The 18,655-nt window shown below is 47.3% G+C and overlaps 5 protein-coding genes across 5 annotated transcripts; 2 read left to right on the forward strand and 3 right to left on the reverse strand.

Annotated features, from left to right (window-relative positions):
• Positions 1 to 373: 373 nt before the first annotated feature.
• I303_103153 (uncharacterized protein) lies at positions 374 to 2,117 on the reverse strand (the record flags this gene model as incomplete). Its single annotated transcript, XM_065968707.1, has 7 exons — positions 374 to 491; positions 587 to 832; positions 906 to 1,048; positions 1,154 to 1,549; positions 1,652 to 1,760; positions 1,858 to 1,959; positions 2,020 to 2,117. 7 exons carry the CDS (start codon positions 2,115 to 2,117, stop codon positions 374 to 376), a joined length of 1,212 nt encoding a protein of 403 aa, XP_065824779.1.
• Positions 2,118 to 2,654: 537 nt separating this feature from the next.
• Positions 2,655 to 7,575, forward strand: I303_103154 (uncharacterized protein; the record flags this gene model as incomplete). Its single annotated transcript, XM_018406499.1, has 10 exons — positions 2,655 to 3,614; positions 3,674 to 3,731; positions 3,796 to 3,886; positions 3,939 to 5,319; positions 5,404 to 5,600; positions 5,679 to 6,284; positions 6,351 to 6,556; positions 6,655 to 6,896; positions 6,997 to 7,218; positions 7,303 to 7,575. The coding sequence occupies 10 exons, from the start codon at positions 2,655 to 2,657 to the stop codon at positions 7,573 to 7,575; spliced, it is 4,236 nt and encodes a 1,411-aa protein (XP_018264993.1).
• Positions 7,576 to 8,120: 545 nt separating this feature from the next.
• On the reverse strand, positions 8,121 to 12,555 carry I303_103155 (nitrite reductase [NAD(P)H], large subunit; the record flags this gene model as incomplete). Its single annotated transcript, XM_018406500.1, has 14 exons — positions 8,121 to 8,314; positions 8,484 to 8,647; positions 8,783 to 8,947; positions 9,071 to 9,252; positions 9,337 to 9,489; positions 9,564 to 9,641; positions 9,707 to 9,804; positions 9,877 to 10,541; positions 10,607 to 11,256; positions 11,322 to 11,792; positions 11,848 to 12,025; positions 12,077 to 12,236; positions 12,307 to 12,408; positions 12,471 to 12,555. 14 exons carry the CDS (start codon positions 12,553 to 12,555, stop codon positions 8,121 to 8,123), a joined length of 3,345 nt encoding a protein of 1,114 aa, XP_018264994.1.
• A 1,148-nt stretch (positions 12,556 to 13,703) lies between these two features.
• On the forward strand, positions 13,704 to 15,195 carry I303_103156 (uncharacterized protein; the record flags this gene model as incomplete). Its single annotated transcript, XM_018406501.1, has 9 exons — positions 13,704 to 13,737; positions 13,807 to 13,886; positions 13,956 to 14,069; positions 14,139 to 14,184; positions 14,268 to 14,384; positions 14,457 to 14,691; positions 14,770 to 14,867; positions 14,935 to 14,952; positions 15,020 to 15,195. 9 exons carry the CDS (start codon positions 13,704 to 13,706, stop codon positions 15,193 to 15,195), a joined length of 918 nt encoding a protein of 305 aa, XP_018264995.1.
• A 204-nt stretch (positions 15,196 to 15,399) lies between these two features.
• Positions 15,400 to 18,161, reverse strand: I303_103157 (uncharacterized protein; the record flags this gene model as incomplete). Its single annotated transcript, XM_018406502.2, has 10 exons — positions 15,400 to 16,105; positions 16,185 to 16,380; positions 16,436 to 16,550; positions 16,594 to 16,650; positions 16,699 to 16,788; positions 16,854 to 17,304; positions 17,355 to 17,440; positions 17,504 to 17,720; positions 17,788 to 18,048; positions 18,115 to 18,161. The coding sequence occupies 10 exons, from the start codon at positions 18,159 to 18,161 to the stop codon at positions 15,400 to 15,402; spliced, it is 2,226 nt and encodes a 741-aa protein (XP_018264996.2).
• Positions 18,162 to 18,655: the final 494 nt, after the last annotated feature.

Raw genomic sequence — 18,655 nt, forward strand, 5'->3', positions numbered from 1 at the left:
CTTATGAGTGGACGAGATATTGATACCGTGACTACTTAGCCTAAACGGAACACATGAATTACAGTACTGTACCGTCTGTATCCCGAATATGCATACAGATTTAGCATAGCATACTTACTGTGTTACGCTAATATCGTATTGCATATATACTATACTATACTGTACTATACTATACTATTTATTACACTCTACATTTCTATGTCTTGGATCTATCACATCTCCTTCTCCTGAAAGCCTGAGGTTACACCTGTTTCAGTCTGGAACGACTTGCCCAGAAGTCATGTTCACACCTAGACCTTTCAGATTACCTTTGCCTACGCCTACACCTACGCCTACACCTACGCCTACACCTACGCCTACACCTACGCCTACACTACACCACCGACAAGATCTCCCTGACACCTTGCCTGAGGAAAGTCAAATTATACTCTATCGTCCCTCTTCGAGCTTGCCACGTTTCCGTCCGAAGCAGAACCACTAATGCGAGGTACCTATGGACCGCACTCCATCGTTATTTACTGATCACGGCTTCTCTCTGCGGTCGGTGTGACTGCACTGCAAGATAACTCAACTCAACTATACTCACGGTGTGAATTGCCAAAGCGCCAACGTCGTATTAGGCATCAACCGCGTACTTTGGGTCATCCAAGGTTCATCGGGATCTTCATCGTCCCACCATCCTCTAGGTCCATCTTCATCGTCCTCATCCTCTTGTTCGTCCTTATCATCAGCGTCTACTCCGTTCCCTTCCCCATTGGCTTTCCCGTTTTCGTCGGTCTGTGCTTTCGGATCGGCATATCCATTCGAAGTAGACTTGACTTTCCGTATGTTTCTGCGACGCATATGATGTTCAGTCAAACGCGAACCGAATGTCCTTGTTCTAAGAAGGGGAAACGTGAACGCACTTGTAAAGATCTCTAAAAGCTAAGAAACTCGAAAGATACTCTGTGACTTGCTCTGATAAGTCGTCCGTCCGATGTCTATTGTCTGTAGCTAGTATTACTCCAGAGTTGATATCGAACAAGAACGTATTATCTGCGCTTGAGTGCTGGTTGACCAACAAATCAAATTAGCTCGATTCCGCATTGCGGCCGTTTCTGACTTTGAATCGTTCAGTGGTAAGGTCAGGCCGGGGATCTGAGGCTGAACTCACAGATGTAAAATCCAATAACAAGCTCTCTACAGCAGGTAACATCTCCATACTACCTTGAAGCACCCTCGACCAAGCGTCTCTCAAGGTGACATCATGTACCGATGTCATGCTATACCTCACATCCGAGATCAAGTTATTTATGATCGCATTCACATTCTGCTGATCCTCCAGATCTATTCCAGCAGAGTTGACACCTTGCAGAGATTTGAATGGGAAATCTTCGATTTCTTCCGACGTAGTCCGTTGGATCTCAGCGTAGTTCTCGCCCCGGTAATCTTCCGATAAGACCTCGGACTTGTGTATGAACATGTGGAATTTGATCGAGGGGTTGACCAGGTGTATACGGATCATCAAGTGGACGAACCGCAGGATAGATTCGTGGTATGAGTCGTCTTGCTACATCCCACCGTCAGCATCAGGTGATCAGTCGCATTCTAAAGCGTGAGCCCAGCTGCAGATTCTGTTTGACGGATAGAATGAAGTGGTCGATAAACTCACCTGCATATCCAAGACGTAGACTATAGTCGAGAACGTACTAATTGGAACTTCCAATTGATCCAGCTCGAAATTACTCGGCGTATCCCATATTTGTATCGGTACTATCGAGCTGATCATCCCCAATGCCAAAACAGTCATTCATACATACATATCAGCGGATTTCTTTGTTCATATCTCTCTGAAGTTGTTGGTGATGTTGAGCTCACTCATAATTGATCTTGTCGATCTTCTGGGTGACTCCAAAGTAAGGGACTTCCTTGGTAGGTACACCTTGGAACACTGTTTTTATACAAGACGTTTTACCTGCTCTACGAGTGTATAAAGGCTTATCAGCTAGGCTGGTCTTGCACAAAGAAAAGGAGACTTACTTCCTCCATCCTAGGACTAGTATTTTGGTTCGATGGGAATCATCATCTCTTCTGGATCTGGATGATTCTCCATTCTGAAGCTGAGGTGTCCTGCTCATTCTGTTCAGTTTCTCCAATTTAGCGATGAGCAGTAGTGATAAGATATTGAAGATAGGTGATACTTTAACTCGTATTCCTTTTATTTACGCTTTATCATTGACCCACTCAACGTCATTTCCCATTACAATACATTACAATAGCCGCACGTGCCCCGCTTCAACGCCGGTCTGCCTGATATCAAAGCCCCGTAACAGTGAGCCTGATATGAGCCCCCATGGGATTTTGATTTTACCCTTTTATTTTGACGCGTCTTTCCTCAAATCACGTTACCAGCAAGCCGCCATCAGAACATTACTCTTTGGGCGATTGATTTTATCCTATCCTGTATAACACGCGTTTCCGCCATCAACCATCACTCGACTTTGCATACCATCCACATCCCAGCAGAGCACAAATAGCACACCTCTACAGCTCTCATATACAACAAGTCTCAAGACCTCCGTCTGTAGCTCTTCCAGATTCGCCTGCTTGATCGCAAATCGATTACGCTCAGACCCGCTCATCGCGCTGGAAGCGCAGCGGTGCCAAACTTCACCATGTCAACCTCATCCCTCACTTCCTTGCCACCTCCCTCGTCAGATACGCTGGACATTCCAGCTCCCCGACCCGCACCCAAGAGGACGTATGGACGAGCTAGACCAGCCTCTCCTCCTCCCTTAGCCGAGACTTCGTCTTCCAGCTCCATCGTCTCAGCTCAGCCAGCATATACATCACCGTCGAAAGCCCTGCTCGATCGATGGTCGAGTGTCAATCAATCGTGGCGCCAGGAATTATCGAAGCTCGATGCCCCGTCTTCCGACAATACCGAGGAGGTGGACGATCTTGAAGAGGCTAGAAAGGAGATGGAGAGGCTACGAAGGCAGGCAAGAGGTTTGAAAGCGCTCGACACGAATCAACAAACCACCCCTCGACCTCCGTACACAAATCTGGCTCCACCGAAAGGAACGACGCCATTAGCCCAGACTTCATCCTTGACTTCCTTACCAGATACAGCCACTTCTCCCCAACGATCATCACCACCGATAGCCCCTGCCCGCGCTTTACAGGCCCAATCATCTGATACTGCCGAAGAGACGATGTTTCCCATACGCAAATCAGGTGCCAATGCGAAACCCAAGCGGATCATTCTGTCAGATGAAGAATCAGGCAATGACGAAGATGATCCACCCTTGTTCGCGAAAGATACTTCGCGGAGTGCAACACCCGACCAAGTGTATGAAGGAGAAGCATCGACCACGGAAAGAGGAAGTTCGCCTCCGCCTTCCAGGTCGATTGCTCGCAGCGCCGATGAGAGTGATGAGGAGGACAATGAGAACATGGCAGAATATCTCAGAAAGGATGAAGAAGCTCGAGTGCAGAAAGAAACGCAAGCTAGAGCTTTAGCAGAAGCTGAAGCGGTTCGTCATCCCCAATCTTCTGCATTGGACGGACTGGACGATTTGTTTGACAACGAGGAAGACGATGAACCCCGCGAAAAGAAGAGCCGGGCATCCAGAGTAAGCTCAAGAAAAAGCCTGCGAGACACTGCTGTGGGAAAAGCTGATTCCTGTTATAGGGCTTGAACAAAGCTGACAAGGCCGAAATGGAGAAAGATATCGCTCGGGCTCATCGAGGTAGGTTGTCACCTTGGCGATGGTGAGCGCATCAGTCCCAGCTCACCTAGTGATTCGCTTGCAGAACGTCCTGTCGCATTCTCTCGACCTGAACCCTCCCGATTGCCCATAACTGCTTGGCTGGCCCAAGCGAACGTTGCCGTCCGAACTAAGATGTAAGTCCCTCAGCCTCAAAAACCAGATAACGGCTTATATGATCACTTTCAGCGAGAATAAAAGTGACGTACCAGGACTTACTTTTGGCAGATCTCCTGCTACGAGTCCGAGCCAACAGACACCCCCAGACGATGAAATAATATCTTGGACTCCCTCATCGGGCCACCGACGCGAATTGGGGACGACCTCGACCTCAAGAATATCAATCGAGAACCCTAACACGCCCACTCCAATCGCCAGAAGAGATAAGGGCAAAGGGAAAGCGAACATACTTGACGATGAGGGTGAAGAGGGACAGGATCTTATGCGCTTCTTGGATGAGGAGAAGAAGAGAGATGACAGAGAAGCTAGGCGGAAGAAGCTGGAAGAATTCAAAAGACAAGCTATTGCCGCACGTCAACAGCAGCAGAAACCCATGAAGCTGAACATGGAGCCGGCAAAACCCTCTTCGGATGGACCACCGGAAGAAGAGGAGGAATCGGACTTCGAGATCGATAACGAACCCACCCCGAAGAAAGACGTCTTTGTTCAGAAGGCGCTGAATGGGCGACAAGTCCCGGGAGCCAAAGCGATCTTGTCCAAAAGCAATAACCAGAGTACGATCTCGAAGCAGAAACAAGGGTTCTTAGCTCGAGCAGGCAAATTACACAAGAACAAAAATCACACCGAGGGGATTAGCGAGACCTACGTCGATTTTGCTGGGAAAGCATTCAGCCATTCCAATCAGAAATTGCAGAATGGAGGTGCTAGACCTTCCACTCAGAAGAAGGGCAGAGACGAAGCGCTGAGTAATGAAGAGTTCAACAAATTTATCGTGGCTAAGCATCAACAACAAATCTCGTTGATAGCTAGAAAGAAAGAGGAAGATTACGGAAGGGTGAAAATGCTTCCAGGAAGACAAGAACAGATCATCCAGATTCCAGAGACGCAGGTCGAGGGAGACCAGCCGGAAGATGCGGACGGGGACAAGGTTGAGGATGAGGACGATGAGGAGTATAATCCGGAAGAAGGGGAAGAGGAGGAAGAAGAACGAATGGTGTGGAGCGGTGAAGACGAAGGCTCAGGCTCTGAAGCTGAACCCGATGAAGAAGCGGTCGACCAAGGGGAAGAAGGAATTGAAAATATTGTGGATGTGATCCCGGAAACCCTGGAGGACGATGAGGAAGAGGAGGAAGAGGTCAATCCGATGTTCAAGCGAAAACCAAGGGCTTCAGCCAGAGTGGCATTTGATTCTGATGATGAGGATAATGCGAAACCATCTTCTGCAAAAGAAGTACCACGACAAGAAGACCAACCTCAATCTTCCGCGACCTTGAAATCTAGTACAGCGGATGATGGATTTGGAGGGTTTGATTTGGGTGGATTTGGAGATGCATCACAAGGTTTCTCTCAGCTGTTCGGCGCGACTCAAGCTGCGGACCCAATGGCAGACGTAAGTGCCAGAATTGGCTTTGATTTTTACTATTACTACAGTCAGGCCAGTGTCGCTTGGAATCTTGAGCTGATGAGCGCGTAGGGAGACGCATTTGCAGGTTTGCGAGCCGATCATCAGGGAGGCTTCTTACCGTCTCAAGCGATCTTGCCCGAAGTCCAAATATCTAAAACTCAAGTGGAAAGGGACAACAACTTGATAGCTGCTGAGATTGAGGAAGCTGCCATGGAGAGAATGCAGGAGATGGAGCAACCTAAGAAACAGTACATCAACGAAAGAGGGTGAGTCAACCTGAGCATGTGCTTCCATTTCATCTCATCATCATTGCTATTAAGCTGAGGCGCAAAAACAATTTTTAGACTGTTCACTCAAACGAAACCTCCTACTGCTGTATATGAGGATACTCAAATCTCGTCGGCCAGACGCAATCTGGGCGGACTATCAGATGTATCGATGTTCGACGGTCAAACACAGACGCAAACGCAACAAACGCCATATGGAAAACAGACTCAGACTCCCACCCAAATGGGCACGTCGTCTATCGATCGTCATGCTATAGTTGGATCACCGACACAAACACAAGAGGAGGATGAGGAAGAAGAAACGTTTAGCAGATTACGAAGACGTGTATCTGACCCTGATGTCGAAGGCAATAGTATCATGTTATCCCCTACGCAGCCCGCTCAACCTGCTCAACCTCAATCTCAGAATAGAACAGTCTTTGATCGAATGATGAAAGCTGCTTCCAGGCCTCAGAAACCTAAATTGAAAAGTAGGATGGTAGATGAGCAAGCTGAAGAGTCGGACGAAGATAATGGATGGGCGATGCCATTCGGAGCAGCCGAGAATGAGGATGACGATGACGATGACGAGCAAGATACGTTTTTGGAGGGTCTGGTAGATGATCAGCATGTTGATGAGGAAGAAAGGAGAAGGCAAGATGAATTGGCGAACCAGAAGAATCGGTAAGCCCCTTCCAATTGCTGTTAAAAATCGGCGAGTGGCATGCTGAAATCTCTATCGGCAATTAGCGAGATTCAAGAGGCGGATGATTTCCGGCTGGAGCAAGAAGCTCGGAAGATTACGGAAGGTCAATACCGGACGAAGAAACGAGGCAAGGATTTCGTCGATGATGAGTCTGGGTCCGATGATGAGCTGGGAGGCAAAAGGAAGAGGTGGAGTAAGAAGGAGCGAAAGAAGAGGAGATTAGATCGAGAGGATGGTCTGGATAAACTTGGTACGTCGCTCTATCATTCATACCATCTTTGCTTCCCTTGGCCTTTGGAATGGGTTCGGCTTGACTGGTACCGCGCTGATACACGCTGCACTAAACAGAGGGAGAAGCCAATGTCTTCAAGCGAGTCTACGAAGTTGACCTGGAATCCGATGAAGATGATATCGATGAGACGCCCTTCTTCGACATGGATAATATGCCTCGAGGAGGAGGAGGCTGGTCATTCATGACTATGACTAGGGAACCCGGAGAGACGCTCCAGGAGGAAGTCGATATAGCGCCGAGGTTGACTGCGAGGGAAAAGGCTGATATGCTTAGAGCGCGTGCTCGAATGAACGAAGGGGTGAGTATTTCAATTTCTATATATCTATCTCGCTCTTGGTGCATAGCTACCGCAACAATCACGATGAAGGGTGATTTGCTAATGATTTTGTATTCATCAGAAAACTGTTGAAGATCTTGCGATGGATGATATGGACGAAGACGCTCTGATACTTCCCAATGATCCTCGTGCACGAGCATTGAAACAACGAAGAAATACTTATATCGATGTCGACGATGAGGAGGACGAGGAGCAAAGTCGTAGAGCTGGAGATGGGAATACCGGATATTCGATCTCCAAGAGATCCAGCGCAAAGATATCAGCTACGTTGACAGGGGGAACAGTGAGTACACGATATTGCACTTCCATGATCTGACGATCATCTATCTTTATTGAGCGTTTCACTGAAAATCCTTCATGTCCTTAGGATATCCATCGACGATCTTTGGCATCGTACGCTTCTTACGTACAAGAAGAATCCCAAGTCACTCGACGAGCAGCAGGTGGAGCTGCAGGAGTATCTGTCATTCGACCCCAAGCGCAAGCTCAAAGTGCATCAAACAACCCCCTTTCTAGGAATGGGAGTCTATCAGCACATAGACCTGCGCCTGTGCCTCATCCCCACAGACAGAGTACTACGAGTAGTACGAATAGCGGGAGTGGGAGTGTGTTGTTGAGTAAGAGCGGTAAATTCAACTAGACTCCAACGTGATCATTACCGAATACAAGATTTCATAAGCAAATCACTTGATCTTGTTCTTTTCTCTTGATCATTTTGCTGCTGTATTTTCGATCCAGATTCCGTTAAATAATAATGATCGATTAATCTCCGAAGGGTGTACGAGTTTGTTTTTGTGCTTTTATACTGTAGTCAATCCACGATATATCCTTGCGATCTTGTTATGATATCTGATGCATTCCATCCTAGATATATAACAGACTAAAAATGCTGTAGCAAATTGGTGGTCTTCCGGATGATACCTTGCTCGAGTACAAGTATAGTGGTGATTGAACGATTGAACACGACTCTCATGCTTCCTAGACTGTAGCATGGAGCAAGAGCATCGGAGAGGGGTCACGTGCTACGTAGTGGCCAAAGAAGGAAACATCATGAGCATCATTCGTATCAATCATTCTACATTCATCTACAATGATTATCAGAGCCTTTACAACCTATACGAATACAAAATGACTGGCGTTGGTTTCTTCCGAACTTTCCGAAACCCTGCCACACAGACGACTGAACTACCATTCCAAAGCGTGATTCCCACAACCACCCGTACTCGTACTCGTACCGCATCCCGCTTCTCCTTGTCCATTGTTGATTCCATTCACCTTCGTGTTGTCCTGACTGTCAATCTCACCGGACGGAGCGATAATTTCGATGGAAGTGGCGGAGTTTTTACCGAATGCTTCTGCCGTAGCTTTTTTCACCATCCCTAGAGTAATTTGCACATTGAAAATACCGTATATAACGTCTCATCAGCTTCGAGGATCACCTAGACTACCTGTCACTAATACCGTCCCCTCGCCTCGCCTCGCCTGGCAAGGCCAGCCAGCCAGCCAGGCAACACCTCGCTTCGATTGTGGAGATACTGTATCACTCACACTTGGACGAACCGATCACTTCATCCAGATCTTCTGGAGGGGGTAACTTCACTTGAACAGATTTGTTATCTGCCCCGCCTATCCTAGCATTGAAAGTGAGGATTTTGAGGGATTCGTCGTTTGTGCAATCCCCTCCATCCAGTTTGAAGTTCCTCTTGTGCAGTCTGAAGATTGAGTTAAGTGAAGGGACATCAGTTTTCGGCTCTCATTATCAATATCACTCTCATTCTCGTTCTCATGACATGTGCTCGTACATTGCACGGCATGCAAGAATGTTAAAACAGATTGACTCAACTCACGGGCAAGACACATATAATTCCCCGTTCTTATCGTCCCCTACGATCCCATGGTCCAATACGAACGCCCGTTTGTGGGGACACATCTGCTGAGTCGCGTATAGCCCTTTGTTCGGGACGTGGAATATTGCTAATTGGGTGTCGGTGCCGTATCGTACAGCCACAGACCTATCGACATATCGGCATAAAATGATCGTCAGCGGGTTATTACCATGACGAAGCTCTCTCGTACACAGTCATCTCATCGACCTCAAGCCAGAATTACAAGATAGAAGGAGCGAACCGACTGACGTTGTATTAGATTCGTTGATCTCCAGATCATCGACATTAGCTAGATCGACCCACTGCCACTGATCTTCGGGCGTTCCGAGATGCTGTCTTTCAAATTTCTGAGAAGGGAAATCTCTAGGCCAATCTGCTGCTCGCTTTTGGCCTCGTTCTGTAATGATATCGATCGCAGGCTTTCGTTCGTCCTGCAACCATTTTCGATTCATTCTTCAATCAACACGCTGTCCACAGCGAGCTCATCGAGCTTTGCGATGATCAACTTCACTTACGGTGTTGACGAATTGGCGGAAGCGTTTTCGCGTATTGGGATCTTCGACTGCTTTCTTCCATTCGTCTTCGTATGTCCCGATCAGACTATCCATCTCTGCGTCCAGGTCTGCGCATATACCGAGCTCGTCTTCAAGAATCACTTTCCGCAGTTTCTACAAAAATCGCAATTCCACCATCAAGATCCCGTCTAAAAGCGATACCTAGTATAATTTTAAAGGATACTCACCTCGATACCACCTTCTAAGGATTCAAGCCATGGAGCAGTACGCACTAGCCTATCGGCCGTTCTGATATAGTACATCAACTACGCGGTATGATTGACAGTCAGCATTGACCACCTGTCTGCGGAGAAAAAGCATTATCACTCACATATCGGTCGATTATCCTGACTACTTTTGAAGGTGGCACATCTTGAGCGAATAGTTGGGCATGTCTAGGTTTCATACCTCCATTCCCACCAACAAAGACTGGAATTATCCCCTCATCAGCTCGTTTTACCTCTTTCCATGAAATATGACAACCAGGTGGATATCACTCACTGTTCCAGCCTTTATCCGTGGCTATCAAACCAAAATCTTTACTTTGCGCCTCCGCGCATTCCCTCACGCATCCCGAGACACCACCTTTAAACTTATGCGGACTCCTGACACCTCTATACCTGTTCTCCAGATCAATCGCCAGTCCCACTGAGTCTCCTACACCAAATCTGCACCACGTCGTCCCTACACAAGACTTGACCGTTCTGAGGGATTTACCATACGCGTGACCTGATTCCAAGCCTGCCGCATGGAGTTTCGCCCATATATCAGGTAAGTCAGGCTTAGACGCTCCGAACAGATCGATCCTTTGACCTCCAGTAATTTTTGTATAAAGACCGTACTCGCTAGCAATCTTCCCGATGGCGACTAATTTATCTGGACTGATTTCGCCTCCGGGTATACGAGGAACTACGGAGAAAGTACCGTTCCGCTGGATGTTGGCAAGGAATCGATCATTCGTATCTTGATTATGGTGGTGTTCGACTTTCATCACGTGCTCGTTGTACAGACTTGACAGGATGGACGCAACTGCAGGTTTACATATCTCGCAGCCGACGGTACCGGGACTACCGACTGTCTCGTTAATGGTGTGGAAATCTCGGAGTTTCTTGATTTTGATTATTTGGAATAGATCTTGTCTGGACATTTTGAAGTGAGGACAAAGGCTTTGAAATAAGAGTATCAGCATAAATATATCGCTTACTCCAACAAGCGACTGGACTGAACTTACGCTGTGGATACTTGATGACCGGACTTCTTCATTTCGGCCTTGAAGATATTCGTTATCAATGGTACACATCCCCCACACCCTGATCCAGCTTTCGTCTTTGTTTTCACAGCCGCCAAGTCCGTCAAACCCCCTTTCACACATGTCCCAATAGCCCCTTTCGTTACATTATGACAAGAACAAACTACCGCATCATCCTCCAGATCACCTCCATCATCCTCCGCACCAGCCTTTTTCGCTCCCAGGATAAAGTCTGAAGGAGGTACGTCGAGCTTCTTCTTTTTCTTGGTTATAGCTACCAATTTGGTGAAATCGCCAACATCGCCGATCATCATTCCGCCTAGCAAGTGTTGACCATCTTCCGTGAAAATGTACTTCTTATACGTTGCCGAGAACGGATCATGATACGTCAAACATTGTATAGGTCCGTCCGCGGCTAATTTACGATGTTTAGAGGGTTTCGCTTGAGAGATCGCCACTTCACCCTCTGCGACGGGGTCTGACTTTGGTTTTGGCTTGGCCGCTTGAGCTCGGATATCCGCGAAGTAGTCTCCGAAAGAGGCAACGTCGACGCCCATGAGCTTAAGTCGAGTTGACAAGTCCGGCGGGTTCATCGACCGGGGTACATGAGCAGCTGTGCCCTCTGTTTGAGTCTATCCACACAAAGGAGTCACCCGATCAGTCAGCTTGACCCGAACATGAGAGAAGGTTGATTTACCAAGTTGAAAGCCAGTATATCCGCCATCTCAACACCTGGAGCAATCAAACCATAAAAGTTGCCTCTCCAACTAGCACATTCCCCAATCGCATACACCCCTTTTGCGCTCGTCTGAAGATCATCTCCCACTTTTATTCCCCCTTTGGGCTCCACTTCGATTCCGCTCGATCGAGCTAGATCGTCTCGTGGCGCAATACCAATAGCGAAAATGACCATATCCGATTCTATCTTCTCACCCTTGATGTGAAATCCCTCGAAAACCTCTTCTCCTTCTTCGTTCTGACGCGTGATAATGGAAGAAGGTTCACAGCGGGTTTTGACTTCCACACCCATCTTTTCTATCTTCTTCAACACCAATTCGCCCGCCGAGGAATCGAGCTGCCTGTTGAGTGGATAGTCTTGTCTGACCAAGATAGATACGTTGGGTATCTTCATGTCATACACCGCCTTTGCAGCTTCGAGTCCGAGTAGCTAGAACAGTCCATGAGCCAAGAAGGATCCACGGATCTCAGACCAGGATACTTACACCTCCTCCGATGACTGATGCTCGGGTGACCTCCGGTCTCTCACCGTATTTGATGATGGCTTCGAGATCGGCGATACTTCGATATACAAAGACGCCCTTCGTAGTTTTCGCTCGTTCCGCTGTCATATATGGAGGTAGACCCGCAACGGACCCGGTAGCCAACACAAGTATATCGTACCTATGGGCGTGTATTTAGCGATAAACTTCGCCAGAAGATATCACCACATACTTGTACGAATTATCCTTGGATGTATGAACCACCTTGTCTTCTGTGTTGATCGTCATAACTTGCTCTCCGATGTGGAAAGCAAAATGCTCGGGATTCTGCTCCGCGTACCAAGAGACATCGTTTAGGTATAAGTCCTCGATATTCCGATGTTGGAAATACTCTGCGTTACCGTCCAGTCAGTTTAAGCTATGAGCTTGGATCGACAGAAAGAGAGATAGATTGATCCTGACCGGTAAGTCCCACACGGTTGTATGCTACGACTGGCTCTTCGCCACATGTTCTGATGAAGTACTTTCCAGCGGTATCAAGCGTCAACATCTTCTCGATGAACGCTACCGAGATTAGTCAGCTACATCCGGATCTCCCTTACAAATGTGAACGCAATGGCACTCACCGATGCCGACCATCCCTAATCCTACTACCATGACTTGAATCCGTTCCGAGGAGTCTGAGCCAGAGGGCTCATATTCGATAGCCATGTTGATTGTCGAGCCGAACACGCTTTCTCAGTAGACTGATATTGGTGAATGAAAGGCCTCTCAAGTAGCAATAGTTACAAGCGAAGACTTGGTCCGTTTATGAGCCATCGAAACTTGACCAAAAATAAACTGTAAATAGCGGATGGCACGAAGATACTTTACAGGGTATTGTCTTGGCATTTCCAAGCAAGAGTCATCCAATCACACCGCACCCCATTCATCCTCCGCTTACACGCACCTTATCTCTGTGGATAGTCAAGAAAGAGGACGGCAGGAACGGAAGCAATCGCTCTTATTGGGATAACATTCTTCGGCAGGAATTCTCCCTCGGAAGTATCGGTCTTCTAGTGGCAAAATCCGGCACATCCTTATCTCTTAGTGCACTCGACCAATCACGGTCCCCATAATCGAGCGACTTAGAATCGCTGGAATCGATCAACGCCGATCAAACCTGCTTCGGCAGCGTTTCGGCACGTCTCTTGTGGATCAGAGATAAGAAAATCTCTTATCTTTGAAAATCATGCGTGTCTGGCAGGGCGTAACGTAATCACCGGGAGGTTTTTCCAAGGTACAGGCTTTTTTCTCTGTTTTTTTGTCTTTTTAATGACGTTGCAACCAGTGACCGCGTTTTAGCGCGAGGCGGAAGAAGGCGACTTCCGCTTCCTTATCTATAGTTCCACTTTGAAGCTGGCTCTCCAATGGGGATCGCTCCACCTCACTTCATATTGGAATACCCTGTCAGATATGGTCCTTCCCCTGCAACCCCAGTTCTTGGCGAGGTCAACAATGTTGCCGAGATGAAAAAGAAGATCTTTGGTAAAGCTCGAAAAGAGAAATGAGCTAGTCGTCAATAGTGGCGCATCCATTCAGACACCGTTGAACTCCTCTTATCTGTTGGATGCCTGTGTGTGATCTTATTGGTCGCCAGATTGATTTTCGCCAGATAAGAATGGAAATTCATTGTTTTGAGTGATCGAGAATTAAGGCTTTGCATAACAGATCTGGCGGGGCACTACTGCTGGGCATTGTATATAAGTCTAAGCACACAATTACCTTCACAGCTGTTCATTTCTGACAACAATAAGACATTTCGAGAACCTCGAATATCTGCAAGAACGCGCACGTCTAGTTCGAGTTCCTCAATAATAATGGATACACTCACTCCCGCTGAAGTCACGGCCCGTATGTCGTTTCGAACCTTCTTCCTCCTCCCCGTGAAATGATGAGAGCTGATGACCTTCGAACGTATAGTTATGCTCACCGTAGGTGAGAAGAAGGTGGCCCAGAAATACTATGTTACCTTCTTCAAAGCATGGATGGCTGCATGGATGGTACGTTGACGTTCATGATCAGCAGTGCGCTCTAGGCAGAGAAGCTTATTCCTGATTTGGATATGCCAGCTCAATTTCGGGGCCATGTCCGTGCAAATCTTCACCGGAGGGACCGGTACTTTGCGGACCCAGTACCCCGGTATCATTAATTTGGTCGCTGCCCTCATCTTTCCTATGGGTTTGGTGAGTGTTACTGGAAACAAGCCCATGTTTTCGACGCGAATTCAAAGCTGATCGAGAGATACATCGCAGATCATGTTAGTTCTAACAGGGCAAGAGCTGTGTACTGCAAACTTCAGTGAGCACCATTCTTCCATCTGCCAAGCTTATATCCCCTACGGCAAGATGTTCACCGCTGATTGTACAATTACATGAATCTAGTGATCCTCATTATGACGTCCATCAAGAGACGAACCAAGCTATGGGAGCTACCCGTCAATTGGCTTATAGTGTTCTTCGGTAATATGGCTGGGGCTTTAACCTATGTTGCTTTCCTCGGTATGATGATCTCATATTTCATACTGACACGCGAAGAAGAACAGCACGGCTCATTTTGACGGGCCCTACTAGCACACTACTCCAAACTGTACAGCACTGAAGCGCTTGTCACCTACTCGGCAGGTGTAGCAGTCACCAAGACCTCCGAGCCATGGGGCGCCTGCTTGTTGCGAGGTATCGGCTGTAATTTCCTAGTCTGCCTTGCTGTTTGGCTGGGAGCGGGCGCGAGGGAGACTATCTCGAAAATTGCTGCTCTGCATTTCCCCGCTTTTGCCTTTGTCTTCTTGGGCTTCGAGCATGTTATTGTGTAAGTGTCGACCCTCTTGCCCGATATTCCCAGGCGTATTCTTCCAGTCATGTCAGCTAAGATTCATTTCATGAACAGCAATATGTACTACATCCCCATCGGTATGCTGAACGGCGCCGATGTCTCGGTCGGTAAATATATCGGTCATTCCATGATCCCTTCTTTGATCGGAAACAGTGAGTCAACCAACCCTCTGAGACTCGCTACGATATAGAGCGCTAATCAATTTTCTTTTCCCTGAAGTCATTGGTGGTGCTTTATGTAAGTCATTTCGATTTCTGATTCATCGTTGACCCTATTCTTGATGTTGATGAGGTATCTATGATAGTGGGTGTACCAATGCTGTTGTTCTACTCGCCACCAGAACTGCCATTCTACCACAGAAACCGTGCAAACTCTACCGTCGTCCGTGAGAACGTTGATGAAGGTAGCGGCACTATCGGAAACAATCTGCAAGTCGAACCTGTAGATATGGCCAAGGAGAACGGTCACAAGAAGCACTAAATCCCATACCGTATGATGAATCGAGACAACTCAAGGAAACCCTGGAACCCGGCAAAGCTTTTCAGGCACACCAGAGGGAGGTGTCAAAGCGGCATCGATGTATTAGAATGCTGCGCCAAAGTAATAGAATCAATAATAATGCATACAACGTATATTCATCATAGTACAACTCAGTGTGAAGAAATACAATGACTGTGCATCCGTTTAGTCGAATCCGAAGAATGGTATAGCGTTTTGGTTGATATTGTTGTGCTGGTCATCGTTCCCGTTCGATGCCTGGCCCGAGAAGTTTAGTTGATGATCCCAATTAAAAGTAGCGTCAGGAAGAAGACTTTCAAGGTTCCATTCAGGTATGAACGGGATAGCGTTGTTCGAAAAGAGCAATTGTGTTAAATCGTCCATCCCAGTCTCTTGCATTGGGAACGCTTGCTGTTGGGAGTGTTGCTGTTGAAGGGTTTCTTGTGGATGCGGTACGAGTTGATTTTGTGAAACATGAGCTTGCGGTTGTGGTGCCAGCTGTTCATGTGATTGTGCATCCACAGGATTATCGTGATTGCTTTCTAAGGCGAAAACATTCGCACTTTGGGTCGGATATAAGGGTTCACCGTAATCGTATACGCAAGAATTATTCGATGCTTCAACCGAAGGTATAGATCGAAGGCCTTGACCGACTTGCTTCTTGATCAATATGAGATTTACTCCTCGAGATAGCTGTCTGGCCATTGCATCAACGACACTCATGCTGTTTTCGGTGTCCACATCATGTCGCACCCGAGCTTGAATTTCTAATTCGGAGATCAATTCTTGAATCGTAGCTAAGCGGAATACCGACCAGTCTGAGAGATATATCGCGTCTGACCGATTGATCGATTGAAGAGTATATATAGCGCAGAAAGCTACCATACTCGTGCTGCAATATGTGTTCGCCTCAATCAGCCCGTGAGATGCAACATGGCAGACGATTGCAGATCATGCAAAGATGGACTCACTCAAACGTTGCGGAATTCAGAATACCAGACCAAGACTTGTAACTGTTGATAGATGCACAACAGACCTCAAACGCCAGAGTTTCGCATGCTTTGCGAGCTTCGATATCGTCTTGGTCATCTTCATGGTCTTTTTTGAGGAGTGTTAAGGCTAAGACAAAAGTGGAAAATCGCGCGATTATGTCGTATTCCAAAGTACCTAAAAAGCAAGACGATCAATTCCATGTTTTGCCGTTCCTCTCAAGCTGACTCACTGGTTATCTCCATTGCCCACTTTGTGCGCCAGTCCGACATGGCCTGCTCGATGAGGTTCATATTTGTTCTGAAACCGACTGCGTTCGATACTGCTAGGCGATGGTGCGTTTCCGTCTTAATGCAGTTTTAGCTTAAATCAAGCACGACTTAAACTCACAATTATCTTTCGCAATGATACTGAAGCACAGATGGGACCGTCATATATGTATGCACGCTACAAAAAGTCAGATCCTTCGCCTTTCTCATCAAATCAGAGACTGACCTCGTGTTTGCCCCATTTGTCCAGATTGACCTGCGATGAAACGGTTGATTCTGGGAATATTGGATAACGTCCGGCTACCATTGCCATATTCTTGCAACGCACGCCTTCAGCTTATTTTTCACCGCGGCGAGTGATATCCGAAGCGTAAGACCTACCCTGTCATGTATATAGAGCAGAAGACAGACTCTATGAGCGTTCCTGACCAGTAAATCGTGTATCTCTGGTGAATAAATGGGGTCTGTCGATACGCAGAATGGCAATGGCGAATCCAGCCGCAACTCCACTGCTAGAGCAGTAGCGTAAGAGACATACGCCCAGGTCTTATCGCGACTCAGAGTATGCGGTATTTCTATCCAGCTCGCTAATAGCAATAATCCCTGAACGATTTCTATCGACTTAAGATTGTGATCTCGGATCCACGACACCAATCGATTCGTGTGAATGGATAGTTGGGCGTGTAGGACACTTGAAGAGCACAAAGCTTTGTAGCCCGACGCTACTGTCAGGATCGTCGCCAGTAGGAATGAACTTCGGGATCGGATGAAGGGTAGAGAATGTATTTTCGGATCAAAATACATCGAACCGTTAGTGAGATGCTTCATGAAGCTATGATCGCACTTCAGCAGATTCTGAATAAAGCCCGAACAGCTACTCACGAATCGAAAAGCCTCTGCGCCTCCGAGAGCGGTAACATCTGCAAGGTGATCACATCGTGTTCTGGTGCTGCGTCTGGTCGCGCCATCTATGAAAATTGACAGCTGTCAGTTCTCCTTATCTTGACTCTGCCATGTGGGTGGACACTCACATCAGTCCTTCCAGAAAATACCGATGGTTCTTCTCTCTCCGTTGACGGTTTGGGATTCTCTCCCGATAAGAGCTTATCTATCCGCTTCGTCAGATATCCTCTTCCAGTCATGCCATGCACTTTGTTGGTCCACTCGGAGTATCTGTCCAGTATACTTTCGCTATCGCGAGGGGCTGATGGTATCGGCTGAGGAGGGGTTGACATAGCATCATCCGACCTGCCATTGTCCTCCATATTGTCAGTTGTTTCCCAATGCACTATGACCACTAGTCATTTGAACTCACTCTGGTGTACTTTGACGTCTGACAGCTTCAGAAGCCAGTACTTGTAGTGGATTGGGCAGATCTGCTTGGTCACGAGCCAAATGAGATTCCCTACTACCGAAATATGGACCTTGAGCCTTCTCCTTCATCTCTCGCGTCTTCCTATTCTTTACTCCGGGCTGTCGTCCCACCCTGCGTTTCTTCGTGATACATTCTGCATGATCAAGAGTACATCTCTCGCATATCTCAGTCTCGTTCTGCCCCCGAGACGGCCTTTCGCACCTGATATCAGTCAATTCATTATCAGTCGCCCACACCCAGAACACAAAGTCTATGGCAGAAACTTACTTCATACGCATCTTCCGACATCGCTCGCACGCGGTGGTGTACACCATCTCTCCTCAGGCACTATCGCAATGTACACCTTTTTTGCTATATCGGCATCTGCTTGAAGAATAAAGAAACCCAACAACGTCCTTTTCGTTTAGGATATTATCCTTCTTCGTTTGAGATTTGTCGAAGTTGACAAATGCTTATCTATTTCTCTTGGTCGGCTGATCTCAGGTACGAAGCGGAGCCCTCGACGCTGTTGTTATTGTTGTACTTGCCGGAGTTGATTGTCTTGATTGAGTAGCCCGAGAGGAGATACAGTAACAGGGAAAGAGATGGAAAACAAGTCAAGGAATTCAAACCCGCATGTAATCCCTGTGACATGACTTGTTGATCCTATCATGACTCCGGTCGCAACATCCTTACGTAATCTGTCTACACTGCAGGGATCTGTCAAGTGTACAGCCGTAAGCATACAAGGGAAGCTGATGAGCATGCATACCCGTTTGTAGAACGAACTTGCATGCGACAAGTACCTGCGCGTCACGCTGCTGTCTGT

Source organism: Kwoniella dejecticola, chromosome 3, assembly GCF_000512565.2.
Source record: "Kwoniella dejecticola CBS 10117 chromosome 3, complete sequence".
Lineage (NCBI taxonomy): Eukaryota > Fungi > Basidiomycota > Tremellomycetes > Tremellales > Cryptococcaceae > Kwoniella > Kwoniella dejecticola.